This window comes from Mastomys coucha, unplaced genomic scaffold (assembly GCF_008632895.1).
Source record: "Mastomys coucha isolate ucsf_1 unplaced genomic scaffold, UCSF_Mcou_1 pScaffold15, whole genome shotgun sequence".
In the NCBI taxonomy this organism is placed as follows: Eukaryota; Metazoa; Chordata; class Mammalia; order Rodentia; family Muridae; genus Mastomys; species Mastomys coucha.
In genome coordinates, this window is record NW_022196897.1 from 49,517,946 (window position 1) to 49,544,641 (window position 26,696).

At 37.8% G+C, this 26,696-nt stretch overlaps 1 protein-coding gene across 2 annotated transcripts in view; it reads right to left on the reverse strand.

Moving 5' to 3' along the window:
- The window catches only part of Ifih1 (interferon induced with helicase C domain 1), a 51,740-nt gene that overhangs the window by 11,871 nt on the left and 13,173 nt on the right, over positions 1 to 26,696 (reverse strand). For both annotated transcript variants that reach the window (XM_031370429.1, XM_031370427.1), the window contains exons 4-8: positions 15,872 to 15,976; positions 9,837 to 10,060; positions 4,644 to 4,854; positions 3,410 to 3,627; positions 2,148 to 2,264 (exon numbers count right to left, since the gene is read on the reverse strand). In XM_031370429.1, the coding sequence (XP_031226289.1) occupies positions 2,148 to 2,264; positions 3,410 to 3,627; positions 4,644 to 4,854; positions 9,837 to 10,060; positions 15,872 to 15,976 (875 nt within the window). The remainder of the gene's footprint in view (positions 1 to 2,147; positions 2,265 to 3,409; positions 3,628 to 4,643; positions 4,855 to 9,836; positions 10,061 to 15,871; positions 15,977 to 26,696) is intronic.

Here is a 26,696-nt window from a genome sequence, read left to right on the forward strand (position 1 = left end):
AAACTGGGAATGGAGAAATTCGCATGTAAATAAAGAAAATATCTAAAATTAAAAAAAAAAAGTAAAGTCAGTGAGTGTTATAAAGCTTGAAAGTTAAAGACAATTAAAATATTCATTGAGTTAATGTCACAGTTATTTAGAAAGTCTTTAATTTTACTTAGGTAGCATTCCTATGTAAATGAGTGGTTATGACCCTTTGATTTAATCTGGAATCTGTGTTTACTGATGCTGAAGGTCCTTGCCCCTAGTTGTTTTTTTAATCTATCAATAAAGATGCCAGTGGCCAATAGTTCCATGGAAAGAAAGAGGTTGGACATTCAGGTTCCCACAGGCTAGAAGAGAGGAGAGGGCAGGACGAGGAGAACCGAAAGACTTGGGGCAGAGAGACTGAACAGACTGAGAGCTGCAGGGGAGATCTTCCAGACTATAGGTGGAAAAGGAAAGTGGCCCACGGAAGGGCCGCCCCAAAGTGTCTTAGGCAGCAAGGATCAGTAGGCTTCACATTAGGTAACCAGGCAGCTAAGCTGAGGGCAGATTTAGAGATGCTGAGGTAGGAGTAAAGGAAAGGGCATGGCGTGCTAGCCACGGAAGGGTTAAAAGAGCCCAGTCACAGAGTCAATAAAGCAGTTTCAAAATGAGCTAATGTGTGTGTGTGTGTGTGTGTGTGTGTGTGTGTGTGTGTGTGTGTCTTTCATCTGCAGATTCTTGATAGCTCCTGGGCAGGTGCGGACCTGTAGCCAGCCGGGAGCACAAAGTAGTGCATAAAAAACTAATCAAAGGGCTGGTGAGATGATTCAGTGAGAAAAAGCATTGCCTGCTCTTCCAAAGGTCCTGAGTTCAAATCACAGAAACCACATGGTGGTTCATAATTATCCATAATAAGATCTGACAGCTTCTTCTGGTGCATCTGAAGACAGCTACAGTGTACTTACATGTAACAATAAATAAATCTTTTTTAAAAAAACTAATCAAAACAGACTTCAGTACTATTACTTCCAAAATAAAAAGCAATTGGCATACTTTGGAAAAAATCCAGATATGAAAGAATGTATGTTATATGATTGAATTTGGATAAAGTTCAAAATTAGTCAAAACTAAGTTTCCCTTGGCATGGGAACTGGTAGGAGGAGTTTTGAAGGCCTGGTAATGAACTGACTTTTTATCTAATTTTTTTTTTTCGTTGCATAAGTTTGGTCAGCTTATGAAAATCTACAAGTACATTTTGTGCTTTTCCCATGCATCATACTTTAATGACAAGTAATTGTAAAAGTTAAGACAAAGAAGAATGGCAAGTTATTTTCAAGAAACTATCCAGAGAAATGTTTTTTGGACGATCAAGACTAGAAGCCTGAATTTGAGCTCCTCAGGTGAATCCCAGTGAGAAAAACATAAAAGTGATTAGAATATAAACAACATGCTGACAGCTCCAATTTCAGAATGCAAATGAGGTGCATTGTGGAGGCACCACTGGCACTGGTGTGGTGCCCACAGCATTCTGAGTATTACCCACTGCACACAAATCTTCTCATTTAATCCTAGTAGCCTTATGAGGCAGATTCTCAGTGGAATTAAACTTATTTTACATTTCTAAAACCTATCAAGTTTCCAATTCTACAAAAGAAAAGATTGGAATAATCTACTAAACATAATGTCCAAACTGACTATAAATTGAGTTTGTTTTTTAATCAGTGAAAGTATTCACCAGAAAGGTACCAGTTAACTTTTTCATTTTTTTAATAGTCTGTTTTCAAAGAGAAAAAATGCAAATGAGGATTTCTATTGTCATTGCCAACTGCAACAAAATGGTTCTCTGGAATGGTAAAAAGTCAATCCCGCAAACGCCGAGACCATAAGGGGGCGCCAACTCCCACACTCCCTCTAGGGTAGCTGTCCAATGCTCCCAGCCCAATACTTCAAATCCTCCAAGAATCAGAAGTAGCCACACACTGAGCTATGTCACATATAAGCCAGAAGGAGGAGGATGGGGATGGCAATTAGCAGTCTTTGCTGCCTCCTTTCAATTTTTGAAGGTATAAAATCATGGCTGTTTGATAAAAATGTTAGATGGCCTTATTCAGATGGAGGATGTAAAATATTCCATTGGATAGGGTGTTATCAGACAAATATATGTAAAATGCTTTTCATACTTCTCTGGTGTCATCAGCAATCACAAACTTCTTGCATGGTTCCTTTATTTGGTGTTTGAGTTGACCAAGATTCTCTTTCACTGTTTTAATGGTAAAGGCATCAAGATTGGCACATATCTGGAAAAGAGACACTTTAAGCATTCCTTTCTTACAACCAAATGCATATTTTTTGTAGGAAAATTACAATATGCATTTTATCATAAATATGTACCATAATACTGCATTCAGGTAACATGCAGGATTATTTACTGAATGCAGTATTTTAGCATTGCTTACTATGGTTTTAATTAACCAGTGATAATCAATAATGTTTGTTCTGATGTCTTTCAAAAGTATATTTGAAGTCTAATTCTAGATTTTCATTTTGTAGCTATAATATAGGACTTAGAAAACTAGAAAAAAATGTGCAAATTAACAGAAGTTAATAATGGAGTAGCTATTATCTGACTATGTCAGGCAGCCAGCCGTCTCCGCGATCATGTTGATGTTCATGGACCATATTGTCACTATTGTCTATACAAAAAAGAAAGCTCAAAGGGAGGAGCTGCCTTAGTCTTTATTCCTAGATCATAGGTGGAAGCTAGGCAATGAGATGAATCTTGGAGACAATCCTTTTCTGACTCATGTTTACTTTAATAATTTCTATCGACTTACATACAGTGAGGGCTTAGGTACTCTGACCTACTTACCACTTGAGATCAGCAGCAATACTTAAAACGTTATCCCATCTGGGGAAGCTGGTGAGGGCATCTTTAATAAAAGATCCTCACATCTCTATTTCCCACTCCCCCAATCCCTTATTTTGAGATGGTCTCTCTCTGAGGCACTAGTTGATCCTGGAACTCACTCTGTCAACTCATAAACTCATAGCAATCTGCTTGACTCTGCTTCCTCAGTACCAGGATTAAAGGCAGGAAGCATGGCATTTGCCTCTTTTCTGTTTTAACTTGAATGAACCCATGTTCTAGACTGACACATAACTGAAAGAGACACAGAAAGCATGACGCTCTGAAAGTCATGGAGTAAGAAGTCCTTGGGAATGAAAGCTATCACCCTTTGCTCTGTATCCCTGGTATTTATCAACAACCTCTATCACCTTGCTGTAGAAGACTGAGGTTATTTTCTAGAGGCAAAGCAAATAGCTTATGGCACTTGGACTCTCAACACTACTTAAGATCTTAAGAGTCATAGCCATTTAGCATTTGACATAGCTTTTGTTGTTGTTGTTGTTGTTGCTTTTATACACAAACTCAGCGACTTACACTTAAAATATGTTTTTCAGCCTCAGATTGCTTTTTGGCTGGTCCGACACCAGGTGAAGCTGTCAGTCCTAGTATCTGCGGCAGGGGAATTGCTGGTTTGTTTTGTTTCTTGAGGACATTGTTTCTCAGCTTCTGCTTCAAATACCGTCTCATGATGTTGTTATAGACTGCCTCCTTGTTGGTGTGGTGACATTCATCAATGATAATGAGGGAAAAGTCTTAAAAGAAAAATAGAAGGTCTGTTTACCCAAACTGGCTTGTTACAGCAACACAAGAACAGTGAAGGAGTGAGCTGCCACTGAGTCGCTTTTCTTGGGCAGAACATTGGCACAGCCCTATGTCAATACGCTGGTGTGATTTTAACTGTGACCAGTAGCAGAATTAATGACTACAGAGTTCATGTGTGTTCATCACGGCACTGTTCCTGCTATTATCCCTGTCTCAAGATGGGATGCAGAGAGTGTCAGTGAAATTCACATCTTTCTTCCACACAAACAACAACCACAACCACAAAATCTCCCCAAAGCCCCCTTTGATTCTAGAATAAACTTTTAATTCTAGGCTGATAAAGTCTCTTTTTGTTACACCAAGAGAAACTAATACTATCTAGAGAGCTACGGTTTTGTGCTTTTTAAACTTTGCATCCAATACGTTTGATTAGTTTTACTTTTCTCTGTTTTCCTCCCAGTTACTTGATCATTCCAATTTATATAGGCAGGGCTGTAGTTTAACTCTACAGTCAAGAAGGTAGTTCTAACAGAATCTGTCATCAAATTAATGTGTGAGTGTGTGTGTGTGTGTGTACATATATTACACAATGTTCTCCCAGAGATACACAGGCAGAGTAACTGCACAATGGAAGAAAAATTAGCCTTTCAAAGGAAGGGCTTAGAGGGACTCTGATAAGGTACGGGTCAGTCAAGAGATAAGCTGAAAGTGTTTGTGTGTGTGTGTGTGTGTGTGTGCATTTGTGTGTGTCAGAAGTAATGGAAGAACACAGTACTTGATTTAGTAATGATATACTTATGCAAAAGCAAGCCATCAAGTTAACCATTTCTGGTTTGGGTCCTTCTTATCAGGAAGTAGAGCACTTCAATGAAGCCTTATGAAATAAAAAATAACTTAAATAAACTAAGGTTACTTTTCATCATAAAAGGATGATTTAACAAGTATTCTCTGTTACTATCTTTAATATTTCTCAGTCTTTATTCTAAAAATAATCACTCCAACCAACCTGACAGCTGCACACCGTCATCTTCTCCACTCTCCAGATTTAAGAGGGAGTTTTCAAGGATTTGAGCTGTGCTGATAATAACATCATAAGATTTGACAACTTCTGGAAACGATATTTTCAGCTGGGTATCACCGCTTAATCCAATAATGCGATACCATTTCTTCAAAAATGGGTTGAACTCTTTGCGGAAAAGTTGTTCTGCTAACATTACCTTAAAAAAATGAGAACATACAGAATTTTAAAACTTCATAAAAAATAAAGAGGAAAGGAAAACGAAAGGTACAGAGGAATAGCAGTCAAAGATTACATGGGCACTATTAAGAGAAATGTTTACATTCAATCAGTTAATTTGATATTGCCATCTATGTATCATTTCTTCTATTCATCTGACATTAAATATCCATTGTATTTGTATTAGATGTAGACATTATATCTAGAACATAAAGGAATTTAAGACAAGGCTGCTGACTTAGAGTAATCATTGTGGCAGAGAACTTATTCTATGACTAAGAGAACAACCCATCACACACAAGGTAATTATTCTCCCAGAGAGACATAGCAGCATGACTCCACAGAGGAAGGACATCTGATCTCCAAAAGGAAGGCTTGGAGGGGTTCTGGTAAGCTGTGGGTCAGTCAAGAGTTAAGTTGAAAGTGTAACTGATACTAAATTGATTCTTCGTTTGTAGAGCAGGGTTAGCTGTGAACATTAAGTGGAATATTAAATTCTATATAACAGTTCTCAGGATACCCATGAGTTGGATTCTAGAGCTCATTTCTTCTTAGTGCCTGGGATCGTGGTACAGGCTATGTGACCACATCATTGGAAAGAGCGGGGAACTGGGAAGGTAGCATCAGCACATTTATTATGAGAATGTGTGGGGTGGGAGAGAATGAACTACCACAGTGGCTTTGATCCCTGAATAAAAACAAAGTGGCAGTAGGAGAGGTGGAAATTCACTTTCGTTCTAACCAACTCCGTAAGTTGCAGTATCTGCTGGAAGTAGCCGCTGATATCTTGGTGACACCTATAGCTGCTAGTCACTCAGAATACTGCCCAGCCTGAGGAGAACACAGGTTAGGCTATCTTATTCCCAATTTATTTTTGTTTGTTTGAGAAATGGAGCTATCCCTTAGTCCAGGCTGGCCTTGAACTCCCTATGTAGCTGAGGATGACCTTGAGCTCCTGATCCTTCTGTCTCTACCTCTTTCTAGTTCTGCAATTGCAAGCACGCTCCAGGAAGCAAGATTTGGTTGTAGTACTGAGGACAGACTTCCCACTTCCTGTGTGCTAAGCCATTGCTCTAACACCTAGGCTATATTGCCAGCCTGCAATTACTTACAACACCTGCGTCAAACTACCTTGAGAGTTTCCTTCTAGGAGGATGTAAAATGGAATTTCAGGAGCACATAGTCTAGCAAATAGAAAGTTGATAGGAAGAATGTCAAGGCCAGGTTTTGGCACATGCACACTCTATCCCCTCATAATGTGATTGCCTGATAATGCGGTCACTGTTGGACAATCTTGAAACTCACTCTGGGTGGCACTGACTTCCCACTGAAGGACACAGAGAAAGCCAGATGCAAGTCTGACATGGCTAATTGGGAGGTGTGTGGTCCTCTTGGAGCCTTTTCCTGAGATGTGACAGAGTGCGTGCCAAGACTAATCAAGCCCAACTGCTCCCCACTTCTGCTGAATCATATGGGGCTGCATTACAGCATCTGAAGGAACCTGGGACTTCTCTCTCGTGATGTTGAAGCCCTAGATAGGAAATGGAAAGTCTGGGAGCACAGGTGGTGTTTGCATTTCTCTCTGCACTTGAAGGCTATAACTTTGGAAAGGATGGAGACGAAAGTAAATGGTATTAGAGACCAAGATTTCTGTATTCTAGATTGAAAGCTAAAATACATTGCAAGTGGGCTAAGACACGAATATGCTGCATTCCTAAGTTAGAGATTTCTGAAAAGAAAAATGCATCAATAATTAAAGCTGAAGGTTCTTTAAGTATATTTAAGGGGAAACGTGGAATAAACAACTCCAATGTAAATGGAGAGCTAGTGGAAAGACTTTAGTAATCTCAAAGAAAGCAAGAAGGGAGAAAAGAGAACTTGGTAATGCTTCCAGTGCTCGGTCGATGAGAAAATGCCATCGGAAAATTCACATTTCATGTTTGGAACTCAAAAGCTTTGATAGTTAATGGGAAATTTTTAATTACTCTACTAAATATTCCCACATAGCCACAAACACTGGAATATTTTTGTTTAGTTTCATAGCTTTTAAAAACAGCCACTAAGTACTTGGATTTTTAAGTACCCAGCTCACAGACTATGCCAAAGCCGGTACAGGATCCACACAAACCACACAGAACCAATAAAATCTGCTTTGATTATCAAAAGAACCCAATACAGTATAAACACAAATAATGAAAATTATAAACATTAAATGTGCTGGTAAATGTACAAGGATAAGAACTATCTGGGTTTTATGGGTTAAAAGATTCCTAATTAGAGTAAATCACTAAGCAAAGGATTATAAAGAAAGGTATATAAAGAAAGGTGCAGCCGGGTGGTGGTGGCGCATGCTTTTAATCCCAGCACTTGGAAGGTAGAGGCAGGTGGATTTCTGAGTTTGAGGCCAGCCTGGTCTACAGAGTGAGTTCCAGGACAGCCAGGGCTACACAGAGAAACCCTGTTTTGAAAAACCAAAAAAAAAAAAAAAAAAAAAAAAAAGAAAGAAAAAAGAAAGAAAGAAAGAAAGAAAAAAGAAAGGTGCAGTAAACCATTACAAAATTAGATCTAGGGTTGGAAAGGTGGCCCAGTGAGTGGTTAAGAACACTTGCTATTCTTTCAGAGGACACAGATTCAATTCCCATCATCCACGTGGTAACTCATAACCATCTGTAACTCCAATTTCAGAGGATCCAATACTCTCTGATGGCTTCCCTAGGCATCAGGCATGCATGTGGTGCACAGACACACATGCAGGCAAAACACTCATACATATAAAATAATAAAAATAGATCTAAAATGTTCAGACAATAAAAATAAGAAAATATTGAAGCTTGAAAATGAGTTATACAAAAGTTAATTAAGAAGGTTTTAGCTTAGTATGGATTCTGATGTACAAATGTACTCAGTCTTGGACTGAGCTGGACCTCATCTCTCTTCCACTTCACATTCCTAAGACTGCATGTACAGCACTGTGTCCAATGCTCAACACTGTGTCTGGGAGATTATGAGGACGCCAAATCCTGAGTGTCCTGGGAATCATAAGGAAAGGAACCATGGGGCCACCCAGTACCCATAGGATGCTACCCCTTCTTAGATGCAGAGCAGGAGAGATATGTTTATGCTTCAGGATGACAGAGAAAAGAATGACTGTGGGTTTCATAGGACACACAAGTTTGAGAGAACACATGCATGGATTTCTTTGTGTGGCAAATGTGGAAAGAATGGCTGTGGTTGTTTAGTAAGACGGGAAATTTCCTTGGTACCAGCCATTAACCAGAAGTGACATGTCTCTCTGCAAAGGAAGAAAGCTACATCACAGAGTCTTCTCAGCTCTTACAGTCTATAGTCCTATGACCAGAGAAGAGAAATAGAGAAGGAAATCGATGAAAGATAATGACTAGGCTTTGAAGCTACATGGTTTGGATGAGGTGGTATATATGACACAGAGACAGATAAATAGGAAAGGGAACCTTTGAGAGGACGGGCAATGAGACTAAGATTCAGAAAATGGAAGAACTGCTCTAGAGGAACAAAGGCATCAGTATAAGTGGCTTTGGATTCATTTAACAACATTTTTTCCCTGTGGATTTAGGATTCAATCCTGTCCTATATGTAAGGTATTTGATTTCATTAAGTTATAGGTGATAAAGAAAGAAAAGAAAATATGGAAATTTAATGATCTATTATTAGACTTAATTTTTGAGTAAGCACATACATGTGCACACACACGTGTTCTCTCTCTCATACACACAGAGAGAGAGAGAGAGAGGAAGAGAGAGAGAGGAAGAGAGAGAGAGAGAGAGAGAGAGAGAGAGAGAGAGAGGAGAGATTACACAATTAAAATGTTAGAAAATGTTCGAATTTGTCTGAGGTCAGAGTGCTAATAGGTAGGTAGAAATAGGATTTAAACTTACATTCAAAAATGAATAAATGAAAGGTTTGGAGTAAATAAATACTTATGTTTCATATCACCAACAAAAGAAAATAAAAAATAAATCTTCCTATGGTGGGTATAAAGGTATAAAGGTATGCCCCTTTGTTTTGTTTTGGGAGTGCTGGATTTCAAATCCAGCCTTGTATGTTCTAGGTAGGAGTTGTACCATTGAGCACATGTCCAGGAGAGCAGGTCAGGCTCAGAAGGTACACACAGGTCCATCTCCAACACGGTGATAGACATCACTCATGCTCTGGATCCTAAATATGGTATTTTTAATATGGAAAAGCAGCTTCCTATGAAATGTTTTAGAATAGTATAAATCTTAAAAAAATACACAAAAAGTCTATTGGTGTATTTTCTTTAAATGAGTACATGATAATAAAAAAAAAGGCTAGTCATGAAAAGCACATTAAATTTTATTTCATAGAACAGGAAAAATTGTTATTCAGTCTACCAGTGTATAAATTCTCTTCTATCTAAATAAAATTCAAAAAAATACATTTTGTTTACAGTGTTACTGTGAAGATAATTGGAGGACTTTTACAAGATATAAAGTTTCAAGGAAAAGTTCAGTAGCATTTAACGTAATACATATTTATGTACAATTGGGTAAAAAATAGTTAATTTTTCTTTATCTTTCAGTCATGCTTTGCTCTGTATGTTCTGGATAAAGAGTATATACAATGTTTCATTAAGGATTAGTGGCTAAAGACATTTTAAAAGAAGACAGTTGATCCTCATTTTCCCATCACACATGCTGAAATCCATTGGACTTTAAGAGTGTGTGTGTTGGCAAATTTAATTTTTAAATGTAAGTTAGAACTATCTGGCTCAATGCTCTAGTTTCATGAAAAAAATCAATTTAGAGTCAATCTATTGAAGCTTAGATATATAGCTTAAAGATAAAGATGAAAATAATGGTTTCTTTGACATTACACCTAAGTAGATGAATCTGTGTGTGATTTGGTGCTACAAATGCTGTCGTCTAAAAGCTTCGGCATAATGACACAGAAGTGAGCATATACCTTATTGACAAGGACAATAACCTTCCCGGATTCAGACGCCTGCTGCTTCTTGTCTAAGTGATGTTTGGTGATATAAACAGCCACCCTGGTTTTCCCACTCCCCGTGGGGAGGCAGATAATAATATTCTTCCCCTCCAGAGCTGGTTGGGCCACTTCCATTTGGTAAGGCCTGAGCTGCAGTTCTGGCTCGGGGGATGCTCTGTTTGTCCCGATGATACTTTCATCTGTGGGAAGCAAAAATGGAAAAGTGAAGACACGTAGGCTTGGAAGCCCCAAAACTGCGGACGGGATTTAGCGGTTTAAGGCCCTGTCCTCTGTGCTCCAAACCACCTCACTTTCTGTTTTCGGTACCAGGGAGTGTCAGCTCTGTCTTTCAGGACTGATCCAGGTTCCCTATGATGGAGAGAATTAACAGCTTAGAAGCCTTAGGAGGAGACTACATGGGGCGGGGCAGTTCTCAAAGAGAGAGCACTTCCCAGCTTGGGTCGCAGAAAGGATGTTGTGTGAGCTTGTAGGTTCCTATCCCTAACGCACAGGATTTCTCAGATCTTGGCTCAGTCTCTCCTCCTCTGGGTTTCTCTTAGCCCTCCTCCCGCTAAAGCAAGGCAGGCTGGAAGGGAAGACCAATTAGTCCTTACTGCTCTCACGTTCGTTCTTTTTTATTAAAAAGAAAGAAAAATAACAGCTGGAACTACTTCCTTAATTTGCTAAAATATCATCTAATAACTAAATGCCACAAAGCACAAGATTGCTGTCATCTACTGGTATCTACTGGTGGGGCTTTAGGAGCTCAGGGGCTGCACGTAAACTGGAACATGACTTTTATGTAGTGTGCATATATATCTTCTTACAAATTACTTCTACTTACAAATCTGATGTAGTGTAAATGCTTTATAAAAAGCTATTTTTTTATTGTTTAAGGAGTAATGACAAAATATTTCTATGTAGTCAGTATAAATTTTAAAGTACAGTTTGGATACACAGTTGACAGAATCTGTACAAGTGGCACTTACAGACATGAAGAGCTGCCTCTGTGTGTGTGTGTGTGTGTGTGCATGTGTGCATGTGAGGGAGAGAAACAGACACAGAGAAACAGAGAAAGACAGAGTTAAAGAGACAGAGAGTGGGGAGATCATTTGCATTTGAGGCTACTAGGATGTAAAATATATTTAGGGAACAATAGGAAAGAACTTCCTATACTGGCCTTTAATTAGTAATGTTTCCATCAGAAGATAAAACATAATTATGTAGTTTTAAGCTAAACTGTCATCAATTTTGCCATGTAGCTTTAGTTTGTCTTTTATTATTTCCTGATATGTAAGTCTCCATTCCTTTGTTCTCCTGAAACCCAAATTAAAGTATACTACAAGTATTTCCACAGCATACGTTTTTAAATAAAAAGTGCTGACAAAGTAAGTGCTAACATGGTGATTTTATAAATGCTAGGGTAATTTTACTATGACACGTATCTTGGTTTAGATATATTTTGTTCAGAAGGGGCCATGTTTTCTCATCTTCTTGGCCAAGAGGAAAGGATCTAAAATGCACTGCTCACTACGTGAAATGCAGGAAAACAAATATTATTTCAACTCAAATGTCCACCTGTGCTTTACAGCATCAGAAAAGATGAGATGACCGTGCTTATCAGTACTTCAGCACGTACCAAATGAGTGCTCATTCCCTTATCAATGGTCACAAGTAGACTAAACTAACACCATCCCATTAACTTTAAAAAACTTGCTGACAGCTCCATTTCCGCAAACCGCTGATTCTGTTTAAGTGGGTTTTAACTTGCTGAGGTAGAACTATCTGACAGGTAGGAAAACTCACACCAAATAGCACTTAGTAAGAACCATCTATTGAGTAAGTAGGATATTTGCCTACTACACATGAGTAACCACAGGTGCAATGCATTTAAGCTATGGCTGGATCATCCACTGAGTCATTTAATGGTTTTTACGAAAAAAAAAAAAAATCACACAGATCATCAGCATTTTAAGTTCACTTCCCATTATATTTGTGTAATGTTCAGATTCATTTAATGATAACATTTCTTTTCCACCAAGTGGCTTTTTTAGGTAATGAAAATTTTAATATTTCTTCTCTATTTAGAGCATGAATTACATAACTTTCACAAATGAGCAAGTTTATAATGAAAGATATATTTTAAGCAGTATCTAAATCAAGACACAGAAGTCCATATCAATAAATTCTCCATTAATTTTACTCTATCAAAATGTTGGTATAGTTTTAAAAACACTAAAAAGTTGCATTCCTCATAGTAATTGTATACACTTTTTGGTAATAATTTTCCCACTCTGGCTGTCATGTTTTCTATTATATTGTTTGGCAGCAAAACTTAAAAAGAGAAAAAGTTAAGGATTTCCTAGGTCTCTTTTCCAGAGACCCCAAACCCAAGTAAAAAGAATGAGCTCCCCGTGCACATGTTAGAGTCTGAAAGTGAAGTGACCCACCATCTCCTGTGTCCTCCGAAGGTAGCTCTGCTTTGGGAAGACACTCTGGATGACTGGATCTAGCTGGAGGAAGTGGGTAATTGGGCTGATCTGAGGGGACTCTTTGAGAGTTACAGCCTGAACAACTTGTTTCCTATTATGTTGTCAGAGAAATAAGCAAGACAATTCACTCTCCAGCTTCTACAGCCAGGAGTGACAGGCCCCACCATGCTGGCTCTAACATGGTGGACTGTTACCTGCTAAACCACAAGCTAGAGTAATTCTTTCTTCCCCTAAATTGTTTCTTATCAACTACGTGGTTAAGGGACGAGAAAAGAAGCAAACAAAGTGGGTTTTTATTATATTATCCCAACTAAAAGGGATTAGAAGAGTCAAAGGTCTATTGCTTTTAAGATTTGATCCCAGAACCAAACTTACGAGGTTTCACTGCTACTGAACTGGTCATGTGCCAGTAATTCATTCTGTAGGCACCTATTGTATTCTATCCTGCCAAAGTTAATTTGTTTCTCTTATGTTTTGGTTGTGAGCCTATGGGCTGAACCACCTCTCCAGCCCATGAATTTGTTTTCCAAAGAACCTCAGTATAAGAAATTCAGGTAATATACAATTTACCCGGTATATTAGTCTAGGTAAATAAATGATCTTACATATTTTTTGAGTCAAGTCTAGGAAGTCCAGTGGGCAGCCGAGAAATTTAAAACAGAAAAATAGCATGGATTTGGAAAAGAAAAATAGAGTTGGATTCGATGTGAGAAAAGCATCCAAAGAAATATGCTGGGTTAGTGCTAAATATTCTGCCTGATTCTTGCCTTATCACATCTTTTGACACAAGGATGGAAAAAAAATCATCCATATAAGCAATGAAAAAAAAGAGTTTCTTCTTCTCTATCACCAGAAGGAGAAAACTGGGCTGGAATCAATGAGCCATGAGCCAGTATCAAGCAAAAACTAAATGTTTCATTTAGGTTTATTTAGTTTTTCTTTCCTCTCTCTCTGATGTAATCAATATAACCCAATTATATAATCAATATGACCCAATTATATCATCAATATAACCCAGATTATAATCAATTAAACCCAATAATGAAAATGGTATTTTGAATAGTGTCAGGCTTTGAAATATGTTGTACATTCCTTTAAAATAAAAGCCAGTTGAAGATCTTAAATTACATTACAATATATAAATGGTCAAAATGCAATGAAATAGAATTTAAATAATAATATTCTATTGGAACTACATCATGTGGCAAATTTCATTCTCACATGGATTTTGACAGCTGAGTTATTCTTGGAGAGGAAAGGTCTGCCGCTGCATGTGTTTGAAATCGACAAAGCATCTTCTTACCTATAGTGTGTAACCACAGGGAAAAAACATTCCTATTGGACAAATATTAATAGACATCTTCTGAAAATAGCAGGAGGCACATTCTCCATATCAGGTCAATATGGATTGACAAAAAGTGTCACTGCTTTGAGAAGCAATATATCTTTCTAAAAATGGGAGAAAGAGAAATCTGGTAACCTAATTAGACTATTCAAGCTCAAAAAGTACTAGCAATTAAATTCTGCTATAATATGATGTGTCTACAAAGATCATAATATGATTGCCTATGCCACCTTTGAGGGGGGATTAATGATATGGAGATTAAGGTCCCTTATGACATCAGCCTAAAAGGTGAAAACTATTTCAGCTCTTGCAGCATTATTCAATGATCCAATGTGCATTTAACCTTTCAGCAATTTACCAAAAACTGTTATTAAATGACTTCTACTTGGCTTTAGTAAGCACTTAAGGGTCAAATATTTCTCAAATGTTATCACTTCTCAATTTACTGCCCACTATGCAAAATCATTATTTGCTCCTAAACAGTGATCCATTTAGACCTTGAAGAGCATCCTTGGAAAATGCATTTGTTTTTAAAAATGTTATTTGCCTTCGAAAATGTATTTGCTTTTCAAAAGTAGGTTTCGTTCAGATTTATCATGTCTTTCATGCCACATTAACGACTAGAAATCAGCAAATACATTTGCTAACAGCTCTAAGTAGGCAAAATGCCCTGCAAATAGAGGATGTGTTTTAGATATTTATTGAGTGAATGAGTATTGTTGAAAAGCCCTTACTTAGACAAATACAAATTAGGATAGGGCAAAGCAGCTTAAAACAACCCATATGGATCGTAACTATCAGCTAGAGTGTATTTAGAGTTCTAGCATCAGTGGCATACAGTAGAAGTGGTATTAAATTTAACTATTTCAAAACTAAGGCAGAATATCACATTCAACCAACAAGGAGAACTTAACACTGACCGTACTGAACAGAAAACAAGGTGACTTCCACGCCCTTTTTTTTCAATGACAATGTCATGACTGATATTTGGTGAACTGGTTTTCCTCACACTAACTTGTAAAGGATGCAGGAGTGCTCAGAGGGAAATATACATTACACACACACACACACACACACACACACACACACACACACACACAAACACACACACATAAACACACGAAGTATGGTGTAATCTAACTTCAAACACTTTTAAGGCAAATGGCCATGCCTATGCAAAATCTTTCCCCCCCCATTATTGATCTATAGTTCTGTAAATATGATAATGCAGAACAAAATAAACTACACAGTATTTTCTTAGAAGTAACCCTATCACAAAAAAAGAATAAGATAACTTATTTCTTAATTTGTCAGTTTCCCTCTGGTCTTTAACTGGCTCATTGCCAACTCGTCTTGCTTGTTAATTTTTGAAGTGCATTTCCTTCAGACTTGGAGGTTAATAGGGAAAGGTGAACAACAGGACATCGATAACCCATCAGCCACAGTCAAAAAGATGCTAACCCTCCAGCTTTTGGTAACCACACATTCGAGAGATAGAATGAGATAATTCACATTGATCAAGCTGACAAGTTAGGAAGTCTAATAAGAGGAGGTATTGATAAAAGTAGGGGGACGCTGGAAGCACGGGTTCTCACTTCCTGCATGTGTGAGAGGCAGCCAATATGGGAAAGCAGGGAGATACCTACTCAAGTTTTCATTTACTGACCATGTACGCTCTTCTACTCCTACATCCAAATCAGATCTCATTTAGCTTTATGTGTAATTCCTAGCTACACTCTTGTTTTAAGAGGGGCCCTATTTATTATCTGTAGACAAATTAATTTTGCCAGCAGTACTGATTTTCTGTCTTAGAACATTTGAAAATAAAAATAATCCTGTAAGAGATAAATATTTCAAACTGCACAAAGGATGTAAGTGTAGTTAACATGAGCAGATCTTACAAGTAGAATAGGCAATACAACTCTACAAAATGTGACTTATGCCTGACCAAAGGACACACACTAGATCAAGATTAGAGTTTTCTTGTAAGACTTGAGCAAGTTATACTGTTAAAGAAAGTAAGTGGCAAAGTTCCAAAATGACTCACTGTTGAAAAAAAAATTGCCTTAATTGCATAAATCCATTAGGGAGGCTACGCACAGCCCCCGTGCGTTCCACTCTATGGTGTCTTATTTCACACTTTTTTTCAGGTTTACACAACAGTTAGGCAGTACCTGAATCACTTCCCATGGTGCCTGAATCCCTGCCCATGTTGCTGTTATGTCCAAGACTTTCATCGAAGCAGCTGACACTTCCTTCTGCCAAACTTGTGTCTGATTCTGCAAAGGAAAACATTTTAAAATATTTAAAAAATATTTCTGAGAATAAACGTATTTTAACTGCACACCTCTACAGCACACAGTACATACAGTTCAATGCAAGTGGGGAAGGCACACCCAAGCAAGCCTGAATAAAAGGTAAAGAGTTTCTCACAGGCTCCACTGAAAACATTCCACTATGGATGAGCAGCTGCCCAGAATGACTCAAATCCTCGTTACCTACCCACAGTCCTTAACACCCAACAGGAAAGGAAATGTGAATTCCTGCGCATTTGTGATTTGAATTATGGATCTTACCTGTACACATAAATTCTGTCTCCTGAAAAAGAATTTCTAAGCTTAAAAGCAACTTTTAAACAGAAATTAGAATAATAAAAAAAAAAAACAAAACATTGGGCTGTTTCCTGTAAAATGACAGTGGAATGAGCAAAGCATAAAATTTAATAAAATATACAGACCTGCTGACCAGTTATGGATTTATCCTTTCAGAGATAAATAAACATGAATTTAAAGAGCTCAAAAAGGATCTTCTCAAAGAGAATATGACTGACGTTTGGCATTACATTTGCTAGAGTCTGTGAGTCTGGAAATGTTTCTTTTTACTATAATTATAGGAAGCTGCCATCAAGCAGAAATATGAATGGCAAGGGTACGCCCTTCATTGAATCCCATCGCTGTTCTCCCAGGTCGGGGTCATTCCTTTTTGACATCCTTCTTTCTTCTCTAGCTTATCTCTAAAGATGTATGCTATCTCGTTGTCAAGGATCAGAACTACCATTCAACTGAGAGCTCTCAGGGCACTGGAGTTCTTGAAGCTGACTTGGAATCAGAAAGTCTTGTGAAGCTTGCTGCTCAGGTGGCTATGATCCTAGGCCCCTCTTATGGAAGATGGGTGTGGTATCAATTAGCTTTTTTTTAACTTGATAGCTACTGTGCAATGCTAGACACAATATCCTGCTGGCAGAAGAGCTTCATTGAAATGAAAATCAAATGATACTATTCTACCTATAAAAAGGATATCATATCCTATTTTGTAATGTTCTTGTAATTAGTTCTAGTGTGTAATATTTATACTTATAACTTCTTAGGCAATTATCATTTCATATCGAAACACTAGTAAACTATATTGATACCTGTAAGTTGTTTAAAACTGCTATCATTATAATTCCACTTCTAGACATATAGGCCAAAACATATCAGTGCCACATATTTTTAGCACTAGAAATGGATGAAACTATTTCTCATAGTTTCATCACTAATCAATAGATCTAGATGAAAACAAATCATTGTATATTATTGGTGCAGCTTAAGAAGGAGAAGCTGCACAGTTCAAGGTTACCAGTATGCTCTTTATTTTACGTGGTTAGTCACTCTGACTCAGATGAATAGAGCTCCATTATGAAGGTCACCTTTTTTGAATGTATGGTTAATGAGTTTGACAAATATTTCCTGCTCTGTGTGTAACCACTACTACAACGGAGATGCTTCTATCATCCTACAAATCCCCTCGCGCTTCTTTGCTCTCTGTCCCCACTTTCCCCACTGTCCCTTGCCTGTCTCTGGTCTGGTTTCTGGCTCCCAAGCTTTACCCTTTCCAGAATGTCATATAAGTGGATTCATGCAGCATACAACCTTCTTTTAACTTAGAGTACAATATTTGAGAGTCATTCACGCCTTCTGTGTTTCAGTAAATCCCTGCTTTTTGTCGCGTACCTTTGTCTATCTGGAGTATGTTCTTGGCATATTAGGCCTCTCCCTCCAATCTGATTTAGTCCATTGATACGTCAAATGATATCATGGGATTTCAGCTCATGCTAATCAAATATGTAAGACATCATCATTAAAGATTAGAAGCTGAAAAGGAAGTTGTGCAAAGACTCTCAATGGACATACATACTGTTTAAGTATATTAGCACAACATAAATACACTAATGTGAAAATACTGTGCTTATCAGTTGTCATAGATTAGCTCCGGAATTCAGATTTGAGGAATCCCTCAAGATTACACGGGAAAACCTGTATATCTCACAGAGAGATTTTAAATATGGCACTTTGCTATTCCCAGAGGTATGTCTTGTTAGAAGCTCAGAGGCGAGTGTGGGATAGAACTGTCAAGTCGAAGAGTGTTTTGGGCAGATGTACTGATGAAAAGAGAATATGATTTGTAAGGGAAAGGCAAGGTGTAAAATGAGATGGGAAAATGTCAGTGCAGAGATAATTCCACGGCTAGACATATAGGCCAAGATTTCTGTGGCAAAAAGTAAATTTCGACATATTTTCCATTTGTTATTTTAAATGTAGAGTTGGGAGCTGGAGTATATTAAAGTGGCTGGAGAATGCCAATAAATACAATCTAGAAATTAGATATTGTTCCCGATACATTTTTTTTCCAGTGAGTGCAATAGATATGGAAATCCTATTTGACCTTTCCCTTCATTTTCCGATAATTAGCAATTAAACTATAATCTTAAGCTCACTCTCAGCATACATAAAGTCAAGAATTTTCCCCAGCTTCATTCTAGCATATGTGAGTTTGTGGTGGAAGCTTTAAACAGAGTCAACAGATAATTTATTGATAATTATTAATTGATAATTGATAATATTAATTAGTATTGCTGCTAAATACAGAGCGTGGTTGATTAAGTTTATTATTTGGTTATGCAGACTTCACAGTCAAGTCTTGCATGGTGTCAAAACACAGAGCTCAGAGTTTTCTCCAGATGTAATGAAAATTAGGATAGCATCTTCTGCAGTAGATCCTCCCCCCAGTAGCTAGTCAACTTTACAGGTGAGGAAGCAATACACAGAGAGGTTAAATGACTCATCCATGTCACCCAGCATCTCAGGGCTTCTGACTCACGGGCAAGCATGGCTCATCATTTGTGCGCAGAGGCTCTTTAAGCTTCTGCACCCTTGGTGCTAAAGAAAATGAAGCTCACTTTAAGAAATCAATTTCATTACAATGTCAAATTTTCCATAAAAACTTAAACCATCTTATCTCTCCAAGAAACAAGCTAGAGAGATGTTTGCACTTTGCTAAGATATTCTTACTCATGGACGGACACCAGCTTTCCACCCATTCCTCCACACTCACATTTGCACACACATCACGAAGGCACGCTTCTGTCTTCAAAGCCCAAACTCAGCGGCAGCAACCCTGTTCGAGATCACTGTAACAGTAAAAAGGAGGACAGAGCGCTCCACTGCTTTGCTTAAAGTGTAGACAAAGCCTCAGCTTCTCCTTCTCCTTACAAAAAATAATGTACTCTCCCAAGCAGCACATTTTTGTGCAATTTTATTTGTTCTTTCTTACAAATAGAGGTATTAAAAAGAAAACAAATCTGACAATAAAGAAAATGATGTATCTTCAGCAACACTGAAACTTCCTTCCCTGCGGGTTTTCTGTTTGAATTCAGTTTAAGAAAATGTGCATGCACGTGCGCATAGGCACATACATACACATACACACACCTCCAGAAAAGCAATATCAAGAAATTCTTGATATGTTATGTTACAACAACAATAACAAACAATGTTTTAAGTATATGTACCAAAATTAAATTGTTACAACTGATTTACTTAGGTTTCTTTTGTTTTTTTTTTTGTCTTTGAATTTTTCACGGCAGGTCAGTCTGGGAGATTCTAATATCCACAGTCATGCATGTTTCCTCTTAATGAAGATACATAAAACAGAGGCTAGAGTTAGGGCTTTTTAGAGAACAGGGTGTTGGAGAACATTGAAGCTTCCCAGATCTGAACTCCCACTGCTCACAGGTGGTTTGCTTTTATTTAAAAATACAGTCACTTCTATAGTTTTAAATTTTATTGTAATAGTGATCCTGTCAAATCAGGGACAAAGGTTTTGAAGGGGAAGAAATTCAAACTCTTGTAGATTTGTATTGAATATTGGAATCATAGTGTCAAATGATTCCATAGTGTTTAACTGACTTTTACATGTCATTTTCTTCTAAGGGAATTATCAAAGTCAACTATAAAATAAATTTGAAAATGGCAGTCATGTCTATTAATATAGTTGTCAATATCTAATTAATTGGAAATACAGAAAATTATACTTGTTCAATTAAGAGATCAAATGGATTTTCAAAATAAGAAAAAATAAATAATAATAGCTTCACAAGTAAGATAAAAACAACAGCTTTGCTTACAATGACAGTAGATCTCTAAGAGAGGCTGTAAAATCATGAGTAGGGGGCACAAATCTCTTCATTTTGGAAACACGTTTTGAATATTTTGGTAATAGTAAAAAAATTACTGGAATTTAAGGAATTTTGTATTTTTTAACTTGTTATAGACCTTAAATACTTTTAAAACATTTTTAAATCGTTTAGAAATAAAAAAAAAATTACAATAAAATATTGAAAGCAAAAAAATCGAGAAGGGGGGTTGGTGAGTTTAGATTCATTTTAATGCAATGTCTGCCCTCTGCTGGAATATACTAGTATAGCAAGCAATGAACAATACTGTGTTTTCTTCAAGGAGCTGGGCTTCCTTAGGCAAAAACCAACTTCTTTTCCCCTAGGTAGACTTTCTCCTAGCCTAGAAACTTTCCATTCTGCAGACTCTATCTTTCCATTCTTGCAACAATCCATCACAGCTTCTCCATGATGAACAGTGGGTTTATACCCATCAGGAAACAGCAGCAGCGAAAAGGACTTCCATGTTCCTTGGCAAAGAATAATACTCCCTATTCTATTCTCTCAGGAGCTGGTGGGGACAGGGTCTACACCACACTGAATCTTATCTTCCAGTGCAGTTTATTTTTCTCTTACTGTGACCTTGCCTTGTACTTGAACACCATACTTACCTTTCCTCCAGTTTCATAATCCTCTTGTCAAAGATTATCCCAAAAGCTTGAAGCACGTCCTCATGTTGGCACAGACACAAGGATGAGTGGACCCCTTAAATATGCTTACTTTCCTACTGCTAATAATACATATTTCCTTTTCTTTAGAAATAACAATCTTTTCTTTGAGAGGAAATAGATTACTTTTATTTTCAGCTCTATGTATATGGATCTATACACACGCTCACATTTTGGTCTGTCATAGTTCGCTCTGTGTGCCAGGGAACATGTGTTCCTGCAGAATGGAGAGAAGCCACCTCCACCCACCTTGCATATTCTATCCTGGATCCAAGCTTCTAGGAAATGAGTTCCCCAAAGATAAAAAGAAAATCTCTCTTAGAACCACAGGCCCACATGGCCATCCGTAGAGCTTCTCTGATCCTGTTTATAGATGTGTGTGTGTGTGTGTGTGTGTGTGTGTGTGTGTGCATGTGTGAGTGTGTGCGTGCACACTGAAATATGTCAGCTAGAATTAAATGTGAATCATGTGTAATGATGTTGGCTTAACTTGTATCATCTCTGCCTGTTATCCTTTGCTCCAAGGACCAAACACAGAAACAATGTTATTAAAATATAGGGGTGTAAAATTGACTATACCCACCAGAAAAGCTTGTTCCTTAACTTAACTTAATGATGAAGGCACAATGTTCTAGAGTGTAGTCAGTCACAACTGTAGACCTTGATGACAACACTTGAAGTCTTGACACTAACAGGGACCCTGGACTGGAAGACGGGAATTGGGAACTTTTTAAACTCATAGATGCCTGTTGGAAAGGCTGAAGGAGCTAGGCAACCCTAACCAGATGGAAGGGGAAGTACAGTGCAGATATCATTAAGGGTGCACAGGCAATGTTCAACAACAGGTTCTTGTAGGGGATTAAAATGATTGTCAACTTCCAAAGCATAAATCGTCTCATCGTGAGTAATGTCAAGCTGTCAGAATGACACCCCTGAGTAATTTCTTACATGTGTTGTGGTGGCATTTTATAAATATCCAGACAGTGAATTATTAATTTTAAGGGGGTTTTGGTTTTTTTCCCTCTCCTTGGGCAACAGGAGACATCTCTCAGAAAGACACATTCATTCTCTTCAGTCTTAGAGGTCTTTAACTTGCATTTCTGTCCCCTGCAACTCTCTGACATCACATTTGTGACACACTACAAGTTTTCTTATAACTTCCTTTACTGGTGACATTCCCTCAGCCTGAAATGTTTACAGTCACCTCTGTTCACAAACCCACAAGAAGGCAGCCCCCCCCCCACGAGAAGGCAGCCCCCCCCACGAGAAGGCAGCCCTCCATGGCTCAGATGAACATCTGTCCTTCCCTTCTAGCTTCTAGTTTGGGGTAACTTTCTTTCCCGCTCATGTCTACCTCTGAATCCTTTAACACCAGGTTAGGGGATTTTCTTTCCTTGCTATTGATTTTCCTTGGCTTGGTTACTGTTTCTCTTTGGGAGCATGTAATATTGCTTTCTTACCAAGATCATATGATTTTAAGATATGAACACAATGGTTTGGTGTGATCTGACCGACTCACTTCTTTCTTGCTATGAGTCTGCCTTGCAGTCCTTCTTCACAACTCAGGACAGAGAAGGTAAGATCTGATAATCAAATTAAAATTTGTTATGATTCTGCTAAAAATGCTGTTTGTAGTGATAAAATAAACCAGCCTATATTAATTTCACTGTAGAAACGCACTACTCAGTTTTCATTCTGATAAAAATACCCATGGCATTATCGTTGAAATCTGGATGACTGGCTGATACCCCTTTTATGACAACTGTGCAGTTGTGAGTCATATAACATGCTCAGTTTGAAAAGAAGAAACCTAAAATCCTCTATATACATTAATCACAACGTATTCATATTCCTTCCTTTCCCTCCCTCTCTCTTCAAATTACTACCTACCCTTAAATGGCCCCAGAAGTACTGAAAATCCTCAGCAGTCAATGGTAATAACTAAAATTTAAGAAAATATAAAGGATAGCTCACTTAATTTGATCCAATTCTGAAACAGTAATATACTGCTAGTGCAATGACCTTCCTTTAACTTCAAATGTTGTGGCATTTATTTCTAGGTTTCTAAAAACCACTAGATTTTCTACAGGATAGTGATATGGAACATTATTCTGATCCTTAAGTGCAAGGATAAATTTTGTGACACTTTCACAGAAATAAGTATAGACCAAGACTAAGATTGGACTTTGGTCTACGAAAAGGAAAAAACAAAAAACAAAACCAAAAACCAAAACAAAACAACAACAACAACAACAACAACAAAAAGTGCTGCGACAGATTGGGCCAGGGAGAAAGAGGCTGTTTTATAAAGGTCAATTTTTAAACCCCTCCTACAGAACATGATCTATGCAAAATATATCCACAATATATTCCAAAGCATAATGTCACCGGATAAACCTAAGGAGTTGAACATATGGGGGAATGAAAAAGAAGGTATTACAGTCTGAAAACAAGCAGGTTGGTGAGCTCATTAGCTGGGGTGGAATTTTAAAATCTTCACGTGAATGAATATATAAATCAAAATATACACATGCGTGCTGGGTCATGCGCACTATGTATTCACACATGGCTAGTTACATTTTCATTTTCCACTCTGGAACAGAGAGATCCTTTCTCTTTATAAATGTCAAAGCGCCCTCTGCTGATCATTCTGCGGTACTTGCATTTCTAGAGTCCAAACAAGGTGCTCTAATGGATCACTACGAGAAGCTTCGGGATTTGTTGTTGTTATGCACTGTTACATAAAAGTGGTTCTTTCAAAAACAATGAATTTATGAAATTATTAGGGAAATGGATGTATCTGGAGAATATCATCCTGAATGAGGTAACCCAATCACAAAAGAACACACATGGTATGCACTCTCTGATAAGTGGATATTAGCCTAGAAGATTGGAATACACAAAGTACAATCCAAAAACCGCAAGAAACTCAAGAAGAAGGAAGACCAAAAGTGAATACTTCATTCCTTCTTAAAAGGGGGAACAAAATACTCACGGAAGGAGTTGGAGAGACAAAGTATGGAGCAGAGACTGAAGGGAGGACAATACAGAGACTGTTCCACCTGGGAATACTCCCCACATTCAATCATCAAATCCAGACACTACTGGATATTAGCGAGTGCTGGCTGATAGGAGCCTTATATAGCTGTCTCCTGAGAGGCTTTGCCAGTATCCGACTAATACAGAAGTAGAGGCTCACAGCCATCCATTGGACTGAGCACAGGGACCCCAATGGAGGAGCTAGAGAAAGGACCGAAGGAGCTGAAGGGTTTGCAGCCCCTTAGGATGAACAACAACATGAATTAACTAGTACCCTCAGAGCTCCCAGGACTAAACCACCAAGCAAAGAGTATGTATACACATGGTGGGACTAATAGCTCCAGCTGCATATGTAGCAGAAGATGACCTAGTTGGTCATCAATGGGAGGAGAGGCCCTTGGCCCTGTGAAGGTTCTATGCCCCAGTGTAGAGGAATGGCAGAGCCAGGATATGGGAGAGAGTGGGTTGGTGAGCAGGGGAAGAGGGGAAGGAACAGGTTTTTGTTTTTGTTTTTTCTTTTCTTTTTTTCTTTTTTTGGGAGGAGAAACTGGGAGATATCATATGACATGTAAATAAAGAAAATATCTAGTAAAAAATAAATAGGTAAATAAATAAATAAAAAGTCTTTCCTCCAAACTCAACAGCATTTCCCTTGTTTGAAATCTCATTTACTACATTTTTTTATTTTACCGCAGTACTTTATTTCTTAAAATGTAATAACAAAAACTCCACTTTAAAAAGTAACTAACTACTCACTTGTTTTGACAAAGCAATAACAGATATTTAGAAATGACTAATTTTTCTGTAAATGTATAGAATTAAAATAATCCATAGAATGGGTTAAGTTCCTTTGGAGTCTTTCATGTAAATGTGGTCTTCGAAAACATCAAAATTCTGTGATATTTTCTTGTTCTAAAATCGCCAGTGACTTCAGAAAGCAGAAGAGTCACATACATCGTGACAGTCACATTAACAGTTCTAAAATGTGCGGTTGCTGTTTAGAAGTTACTGTGTTAATTTGGGAAAGGCAATGCTTTAAAGAAAACTTTGGTTTATTTTAATTAATAACTGCATTTTAAGGGGGGGAGAGAGCATCTCTCTTAAACATTTTTCTTTACTCGTGAGCATTTCATACATATCTTCCATAAAATGTCATCATCATTACTCCCCATTTTCTTCCTCCTGCTTCCCCTAAGTTCCCCCATATTTCCCTCAATGTGTCTCCTACCCTACTTCACGTGAAATATGTGTGTGCTTGCGTGTGTGAGTAATTCCGGTCAGTGCTGATGGGCAAGCAGTCAATTCTGAATAGTGAATGGGCCGAAAAGAAGAGATGTCAACCCTCACATGTGCTGAGCTAGTGAAATGACCATCTAGAAGTTTCCACGAGAGAATTCGAGTCTGTCACCCTTAGGAAGAAGGATAAATGTCATTAAAATCAGTTTTGTGCGAGTCACTGTGCTGACTGGTGAGGTGTGAAGGAGGTAGAAGGTTGTAAAAGCGACTACTGAAGGATCTTCGTGGAAAAGCTACTTACCCTTAACGGGCTTAAATGCAACAAACTATCACGAACTAAAAGACATGCAGCTAGGTTCAGAAAAATAATAAGCAATATCCTGATCTAAAATTACAAACTTCTCTTTCCTTTTATTACTGCATATTTTTTTTAAAAAAAAATCCAAGTTTACAAAACGCATGCTTAAGAAATAAGATTTGTTGTTGTTGCTGCTGCTGCTGTTTTTGCAGTTACTAGGAGTATTAGCCCATCTTGTTAGAACACGAAATAAACACATATCTTTATCAATAAACTGTGCACAAACTATTACACAAATAGGTAAACAAGACCCCATATTTTCTCACGGTATCTTAAGAAAATGAATAACTTAAGAAAATGAATCCTTATACTAAAGAATAGAGAAATTTAAAAATCTGGCCTTCAAGTTCACCCCCTTTCAATCAAACTCAGGCATGCTGATGGAATGGCTGTGTGAGATGCAGGCTCATCTCCCTGCCTGAGTTCAGACATCAGCTCTTACTGGTGTGGGTTTATAAGGTGGCTAGGGATCCCCCAACAACATCCTACAGCACCCAAAGACTGTTTGGTATGCACGAGTCCCCTCAGCTAGATGCGGCTTTGCTATGGAATCGAGGTTTCTGAAGGATGGTACAGGCTCAGGCACTCACTTACTGGAGAAGACGAAGCCTGTAGTATGCAGGTTTAAATGCTTTACTAGTCCATGACTTAAACCCTCGCTGCTGCATGTTTGGCTGGAGCCATGGGCAGCAAGTGCCTGTGACCTTGTGATGGAAGTGGAATCTGGAGTCCAACTCGGCATTTGAACAAGACCCCTCTACCCTCCACCCAGTGGTTCATGTGATCACAAATACCTCAGAAGCTTTGCAGGGGAGTATGACGGCTATCTTCCATACATGAGAATTTTAAAAAGGAAAAAAAGGCTCCATGAGAGTAGAAAAGGGATAAGGATACACAATGTATACATATATGGAAATTTCACAACAGATCCCATTGAGTTTCACAATTTATATATGTTAAGAACTATAAGTTTAAAAACCTAATACCACGAATGGGATTAACAAAACAATATAAGCCATAGAATATTACTGAGGATTGATATCTTATATATTTAAATAGTTCATATAAGCCAGGAGAAAAATACAAATGAAAGGTGACAGGTACTCAAAAACAGCCCAAGGAGGAGGGATTGAAGTAAATAATAGTACAAATCATAAAAATTCAAATTTGTATTCAAATTATCAAAATATTGGTTTTCTTTTCTT